Here is an 8336-nt window from a genome sequence, read left to right as displayed (position 1 = left end):
GTACTAGCTTGCCTCATTATCTGTGCTTGAAAATCTTCAGCTTGCTGAGCAAATCTATATTAAAGCCCCTTTAATGGGTCCAATTGAAAGAAGCATAATTCTACCTTCAAGCATTAATTAAAACTAATAAATTTTTCTTAACTTTTCTACCTTCACCTGATTATATTTTTCTTTGTAATAAAATGCTGTTATTAAATTAAGACAAATGTATACACACATTACTGCCATCTAAACACTTTATTTCCAGTAGCATATAACCTTGATTATTCTTATGTAATGAGGGACATGGGGATAATTTCGGTAATAGGGAGTTTGGATGAATGTGTCAGTAGTGGTGAGATTATGTGAAGTTTATAAACTCTTTGCAAAAAAAGTTTCTCCAGTGAATGAGATTTAGAGATATTGCAAATGAACAATATCTGAGGACACTGACACTTTTTTTCTTTAAGAAGATCATTTTAATTCAGGTTGTACCATGGAAAAGAGATCAGCCTTCAGTGGTGAAACCTATTTGTTTTATGTAGCCCCTTTGAACTGCATCAGTGAATTATCATATGTCTTTGTGCCTTCCTGCTTGCCATCTTCTAGTTAGTTTTCTTGTAAAATTAAGGGAAGGAAATCTTGTTAAGGAGCTGGTCTGAGTGAAAAAGACAGGGAGGAAAATGTATTTATTATATAAATAGTTGGAAGTTGCTGATTCTGGTTTACTGACAGAAGGCTACCTGAGGTAGGTGGTATGATGACTATGACTAATACCTGTGGGCTTGTTTGTCTGAAGAAATTAATAAGCTGTAAATTACAGTGTACCTTTACAGCTCATTAGTACTTTTGTGTGAATTCCCAATAGGAATGCTTTCTCTGCAAGTTGAAAATGTATTTCTGTGAGGTAGCTTACTCCATTTTGGGGAAGAAGTTTTCCTACTTAATCCGCAAAAAAGCAGCTATATTGGGTGTTCATACAGGTGTAAATCCATGCTTCACCCTTCCGGTAATTTGCCTGTGTAGCCAAACCTGAAGTTGGCTAAAGCTTCAGGATCTTTATCACTCAACCTTCCTGTTCTCAGTGGTGTTTCTACACAGATAGCCTGAAATGATGTCTTGGATTAGACAGGAAAAACTACACTAGATAAAGAAATGTGATGTTCCTCTGCCCATTCCACTGGTTTGAAATGCTCGATTCTTATTTTAGCAGAGCTCACTATTCAAGTCTGGAAAGAAGGGGGAGGTCATCTTTGTGATCTCATTCATCCTCTGGGGAGCTCGGGTGTAGTTTGGGAAATTTCTTGTTCAATCCAGGTAAGAATAGTTACCATGTAGCCAATTAGGGTTACAATAGGATAGCCTTTTTTCTTGAGATAAAAATGGTTTCTAAAGCCTTTGGAAACTGTTTTTACTGTAGAAGAGATTAACTTCTTAACTGTGTTCAGTACATTATCTGGTTGCTGTAGTGACACAATTTTTATTTTAATTGTAAAGCCAGTATAGTTTTAAGAGGGTGAAGCTGGATTTTATTCCCCCTTTAAGGACATTGTTGATGAGGAATTTTTTCGTATATCATGGCTTCTTACTTGAATACAGGCAGATTTTCTCAAGTTCAAGAAAATTGTTGTTCCTTAAGGACCAGTGTCCTGGTTTCGGCTGGGATAGGGTTAAATTTCTTGCTAGTGCTGTGTTTTGGATTTAGTATGAGAAGAATGTTGATAACACACTGATGTTTTCAGTTGTTGCTAAGTACTCTCCTAGTCCAAGGACAGCTCCCATGCCTACTGACTGAGCTAGGTACACAAGGTGGGAGGGAACAAAATCAGGACAGCCAGCCCAGCTGGCCAACGGGGTATTCCGTACCATGTGACGTCATGCGCAGTATATGAATGGTAGGCGTGATCCAGGAAGTACCGATCGCTACTTGGTTATCGGTCAGCGCGGGTGGTGAGCAATTGCATTGTGCATCACTCATTTTGTATATTCTATCATAATTATTATTATTATTTTCCCTTTTCTGTTCTATTAAACTGTCTTTATCTCAACCCATGAGTTTTTCTCACTCTCGCCCTTCCGATTCTCTCCCCGCCCCACCAGCGGGGGGAGTGAGCGAGTGGCTGCGTGGGGTTTGGCTGCCTGCCAGGTTAAACCACGACAACCAGAAAGAAGCATGCAGTGCCTTTTGAGATTAGTTTCTGCCCTTATGAATCTGCTGACCACACTTAGGATGGAGCTTGTCCGAAAAGTTAATCATAGCAACAGCTGTTCTTTATTTACTCCACCTGATCTGGCAGCATTGATGTATGTTGAGTGTAAAGAAATATTGCTGTGTCAGGAGTAGATGCTAGTAGGTATCGTTTCCTGCAGATCTCACATAGTTATGCACACTTCCAGAGACAGCGGCTAACTCACTCTAAGGACCTTGTATAGGCCTTGCTGAGGAGGAAAGTGTAGAAAAAAAAATACCCAGTTCCATCAAGATCGTGTTCTTCAATGAAGAGAAGAGAAAAACTCATTTTATTGGATTGTTGGGTTTGATTTGGAATTAGTAGAGAGAATGGGGGGTAAGAAGACACTTTGGATTTTCTGCTGCCTGCCCTAGAGGGCTGGGCTGCTGCTTTCCGTATTTTCACAATATAGGTGCTAAGAAGAGAGGAAGGAGTAGAAAAAGTATCAATGTACTGGACAGTGCCGCTTTACAGCACTGTGTTACAGGGCCTATAGAAAATCCAGTCTGTCCTGGTGCAGAGAATCACTAGACAAAAGAAGAAAGGGGATTTATTTAGAGCGGCTGATGGTTAAGGTGATGTTAGAGCTGTGGCAAGATTGTCAGATTATATTGTCAGTGTTGGCTGTAGTTATCCTGAGAGCTGTCATACCCTCATTAGAGGAAAATGGACAGTTAATCTCTAAATCTAGCAGATGCATTACTGCAATACATGCTGTACTGGGAGAGGTGCTGGATTTACTATGAAGCTACAGTTTTTCTTTTTCAGCAGTGCTCTCTCATTTCCAAATTAGAGGTGGATTTTTGTGAAAAACTGCCTCTAAGTATTGCGCCCTTGCAGGGCAAGGAGCTTCTGTATTCCGTGTTTCAGAGATGGCAAACCTATTGCGCATGTGCCAGAAACAATATTTGGCTCCCTCGTCAACACAAAAATGCAGCTGCTGGCAGCACTGGCTTGCACTATGCCTGTGCAGCAGAAGGAACCAGCAGAAGGGATATGAAGGATTGTAGGATATTGTAAGAAGTGAAGAGAACAGTAGGGCTTTGTTTTTAGTGGATGAAAGAGGGAACATGCTGCAGTGTAGTTGAAAGGAGCAGCTTGAGTGGAGTGAAATGGCGCACATCATAAAAAAGTTTTGTCAGTGCTGTGACCTACTTAGCAGATTGCTGGCCGGAGATGGTTCCTTTGCTGCTAGTGAAAGTGAGGTGCTAGAGTTGCAAGACTGACTGATACACTACATAAAGTCAGTTTATTTCCACCTCATGTTCAAATACTAAGAAATTCTGTCAGGTGGTTCGATTAAGATGGCAAACTTTGCTGAAGACACCAAATTAATCACATCACACAAGTCCAAAGAGGGCAGTAGGGAACACGGTGTCTATTGTAGATTATACTGTTTGACCCTTCCTTAATCTATGGGCCAGGTGAGAATTCAGGAGTAAGACCGACTAGTGGTAGAGGAGTAAATACATATTCCCTGCCTGCAGGGTGAAGTCAACTGCTCATATTTCTAGTCTGCTTCTCTGTAGAACCATTTTACTTGATCCTCTTAAAAAAGAGCTTTAAAGAATGTTCATTTCCTTTTCTTCCTCCTGAAAAAAGACCTGCCTTTTTCTCCACATTAATGGTAGGTAAGCACATTTGAATGGACAGTGTTTTAAGAGTGTTTTTCCTTGTATACATCTTTAAGTTACTGTGTTTTATTTCATGTCTATTATTGGTAGAAATAGGCTTTCAAAAATTTTTGTTCAGTTTGCAAATGGATTTGCAGATGCCTGCTTGCAGTTTCATACCTCTTTTTCTCAGAAACAATTCTTTAAATTGTTTAATCTCAGGGAGTCCTGGGAAGCATGGGGTGGGGTAAGGAAGAACAAATAAACTTCTGGTGGTATGAAAATCAAGTGAGCTCTCCCACTTCAATTCCTTTCTCTTTACGGTTGTTTTTTTTTTTTAATTTTTTTAAGATTGTTACAGTGTAAGGGCAGGTGTGAAAAATAGGGATTAATAATAGGATACGTACTCATAATACCGTTGCGTGAGTTGCATTTTAATCCATTATACGTCAGTTCCTATTTTTCTTTGTTTTTTCTGTCCTTGTTAGGAGTCAAGTTCCAAGTTGAATAGTTAATTGTGAATACAGGCATCCTTTGGAAGGATACTGTAGAATCAGGTGGCACTGTTGGCATTTTACTTTTGGAACAGTATGGATTTAAAAATAACTTGTGTTTTATATTGTAACTACCTAGTGTCATTTTGACTATGAAAGGACACCATACAGACTGCAAAATGCAGCAGATGACTTCTATAACATATGGTTACGTTTTCATGAATTATTTACATAGAACTTCTGTTCCTCCTACATCTGAAAATAATTAAAGAATCTAATGAATAGTCATGAGATGAAAGAGCGGATTTCTTTTGTTCCTTTTTTTTTTTCTTTTGTGTTTTTCTTCATTTGGAAGGACTATGTGAGAATATGGCTGGGAATGTTATTTGTTAAACTTGTGTATGAGTGCTCAAGTTTAGAACCATGAGGACTAATAAAGTTGAAAGATCTAAAGAGAAATTTGAGAAAGCTAAATCAAGGAAAGCTATGAAACATGACTGGCACATTCTTAGTGGTGTCTACTTATTGCTCAATTCCTGCTTGAAAAAAAGGAAAGTTGGAAGGGAGGAGAGAAAGTTAGGAGTGTGGTACTCCTCAACCTCAACTACTTGATGGGGAAAAAGAGATGATGAAAGCAAGAAAATAAATATGTAAATCTTGAAGTAGAAATTTTGAGGAAAAGAAGCTTAAAAGAAAGAATAATATTTTCATATTTAAGTTGTAATAAAATAATTGCATTAATAAATTAATTTTGTTTCTGCTTAAGGTGTCAGGATTTCATTAAAAGTCACTGCTTGGGGGAAAATACTTCAATTTTTCATCAGTTCCAGTTACTTTGTGTTCATTTTTATTTTTTTTATGTGGTATATTAGAAGTGTACTACTGAACAGTGAAGGCTTTTGATAAAGAATGTAATGAAGAAAGCACAGAATATAATGTTTATTTGTTACCCTCATCCCTTTGGTAGTGGAAATGGAATGCATGTCCCTTTGTTGCAGTCAAGTATGGACACTTTTAACATCGTGGTGCAGAGACTTGAGGTTTTTCGTGAAGTGCTTCAGCAACCAATGACAGAAACAAGGTGTGTTACTGCATTTCTGTATCGTTAGCAGCAGCGGTGAAGAATATATGTGTCAGTTTTGCATTTCTACTGGAATGATTTTTAGGGATATTTTAATAAACTATTAGTAGGTATTTGAGTTAATTTCTTGACATGAAATAAAACCTGCTCTTATCTACATTTTATGAACCTCTATAGAGGCAGGTATGCAATACTGATTCAGTAATGCAGTCTGATCAAATTTCAAAATACAGAACTATAAGTGATGTTTTTTTCCCCCATTCACCCCGAAACTATAAAAATTTGGAGGACACTTAATCCAGTAATAGCATGTACAGCTGTTGTTTCATAGTCCTTTCTGCTTTTTATGTAGCAGATTAAAACATCTTTCACTGAAGACTAGAAGTTCAGTGATGATGTCTGCAACATCAAACAGTCCATAGCTCCTGATAGTTGTATCCTAACTCATATTCTTTTTGGAAACTGACTCCTAGCATTAAAGAGATATTTTTGTTGCCACTTCCACTGTCTCCATACGGTAGTATGCTATCTAAATTCACACTGGATAAAAATGAAGTTCAATTAAAAAACTTTTTGTATATCTATTCACCTGAAATATTGACAGATAATTATAACATCCTACTGCTATGAAAAGACTCTGAGGTGTTCAGAGCTAAGACAAAAAAGGACTATTTTCCCCTTTCAGTTTTGATCTGTGGTTTTCGCAGCTCATTTTCTCAGTTTGACTTAGCATGTGATTTTGCTTCCTCTGCAGATTGATATGAAGGTATTTTAAAAAGAAGTAGTTTTTGCCAGTAGACAATTTGACATTATTAGCGAAGAAAAAAAATTGTATTGTATTGTAGCTAAAGAGATGCCATGGGAAAGGATAAAAATGAATTCTGGAATGACAGTCCTCTTAAACATCAAAAGACCTGCTCCACCAGGTCACAGTCTTTCTGTCTTTGTACATACTGTTGCCTGGAGCATTCTGGACTCCAGCAGTATACAAGGGATACTCTTTGATTCTTGCCAGCTAAACAAAAGGGTAAAATCAGGTTCCTTTGGTTTTCATCGGAGTAAATTCAATTCTAGAATACAGTTTTCTTTCTTGTATTTGGAAGTTTGCCTGTGGAAAAACCTTTGGAAGTGTATTCTAGTTGTCTTAGTTACATGAGTTTTTTATAATTCTTGAGCGCCAACGTGTCAAAAGCCCATTGAACGTTGCCTTTGTCCTGTTGTATTCAAACAAGTACGACTGCAGTCAGTGCAAAATATAAGTTGAGGTAGTTCTTGTGTAGCATTAGCCTGTCTATTGTGGTATCTAGACAAAACCAGTAGGTACTGTGGGAATAGATGAATTCCTGATGAGTGTTTTTATCTGGTGAAGTCTGTCAAAATAACCTCATGTGGGAGGTTGCCCCATGTGTTGATCAGGTATGGTTTTCTTCTGCTGTTTCACTTGCCCACCAGAGTAGGGTAGTCTTTTAGGAACACTGCTTGTATTCTCTGCTGTAAGAAATCAGTCTTTACTCTCTTGCTCCTGTTATAAAAGGTAATTCGTAGGTTGAGGAAGAAAAGTGCAAAAACAGCTGCACAGGCAAAGGCAAATGATAATTTATGTAATTGTCTGTATCTCAGAAATTCTTCTGTATGATCCTTATTTCTATCTAGTCATGACTCCCGAGTAATACTCCTAGTTTTTTTTCCCCTTCTTTATAAGCATGTGAAATGAGCAGATACGAGAGTAAAAGTTCAATTCATTTAGAGGAAATAAGAGCATACAAAGTGGTACCCAAGAAAAATGCTGTAAACAACAGGGTTTTTTCCATGCAGGTATAACTTACCTAAATAATGTTTCACTACTGCTGCAGTAGACGACTTTGTAGAACTACTAAGGTGCATTTGCTGCTTAGTGATTGATATGGCGTATTTGCCTTTTGATTGATTTAAAGTCTTAAGTGGGTCAGTTGTGGGGATAAGTAATTAGTGTGTGAGTCTGATTCAGGATAATCTGATTATCTTGCAAAGTATGCAAAGTAAGTAGCTTAGTTTAAAATTTCATCTCAGCAATATGGACAAACATTTGAAATAGCTAGTTGCACTTTTGTACCTTCATGTCTCCATTTATCCTCAAATTGCTGGAAAACATCCCATTTCAAGCAGGACCCAAAGATCTTTGATTTCACTTCACAAATACACATATGCTTACCAGTTTCAGCACAGTGTATAATGAAACGTAAGTAGTAACATGGTGTAGCTTGTGTACTCAAAAATTAGATGCCTTAAAGAGCTGGAGCTGCACTTTGAGATTTTGTGAGACCGTTATTTCTGAATTTTTGACTCTGTTAGAGCCAATAGGCTCTTTCAGATAGGTAGAATTTCTAAGGGTCTTCTTCAAATATAGATTTTGTCTTGATAAATGTTAAACAAATAGTAATGAGCTGGAAGGAAGTCTCAAAGGAGCCGCTTACTCAAATTCTATGAGAACTTGGGGAGTGGGAGGGAGGCAAACAAAATAACTGATGCTTCCTATGGTAATGTGGATTCATACCTTCTTAAAGATACAACTAAATTATCTGTGCGAGCAACAATTCGTTCCTGTAATTGTAATAATATATCTGAAGAGCAAATATTTTGAATAGTTGAAAATTGAGCCTGATGTCTAGTAGGTTCAAAATATGAAAGAGGGGAGTCCTTAATTAAGAGGAGGTTTCTTAATTTCATTATCCCTTCCTTAACGTCTGCTGATAACAAACTAGGCTGAGAAGGTTTATGCACTGGGTTATGTTCTCTGAGAAAAATTTTGTATAAATTTCTGAATCTGAAATTCAGGTTTAGTTTTTCTTTGGAGGAAATGGAAGAATGGTTTTGAATCTCTAATCTTAGGCAAAATTTGACTGGAGTCTGTTCAAAGTGCCAGTGCTGTAGAATGAGTCTCTGTAGGAGAGTTAGTCAT

The 8336-nt window shown here is 37.5% G+C and overlaps 1 protein-coding gene across 1 annotated transcript in view; it reads left to right on the top strand.

Moving 5' to 3' along the window:
* Window positions 1–285: 285 nt before the first annotated feature.
* Window positions 286–8336, top strand: part of LOC104079151 (centlein-like) — a gene marked incomplete at its 3' end in the record, with an annotated part of 37271 nt that continues 29220 nt past the window's right edge. The window contains exon 1 of the mRNA XM_009581076.1: window positions 286–300. Coding sequence (XP_009579371.1) covers window positions 286–300 — 15 coding nt within the window. The remainder of the gene's footprint in view (window positions 301–8336) is intronic.

Source organism: Fulmarus glacialis, unplaced genomic scaffold (genome assembly GCF_000690835.1).
Source record: "Fulmarus glacialis isolate BGI_N327 unplaced genomic scaffold, ASM69083v1 scaffold9657, whole genome shotgun sequence".
NCBI classification, from domain to species: domain Eukaryota; kingdom Metazoa; phylum Chordata; class Aves; order Procellariiformes; family Procellariidae; genus Fulmarus; species Fulmarus glacialis.
This window is presented reverse-complemented; position numbering and strand designations above follow the sequence as displayed.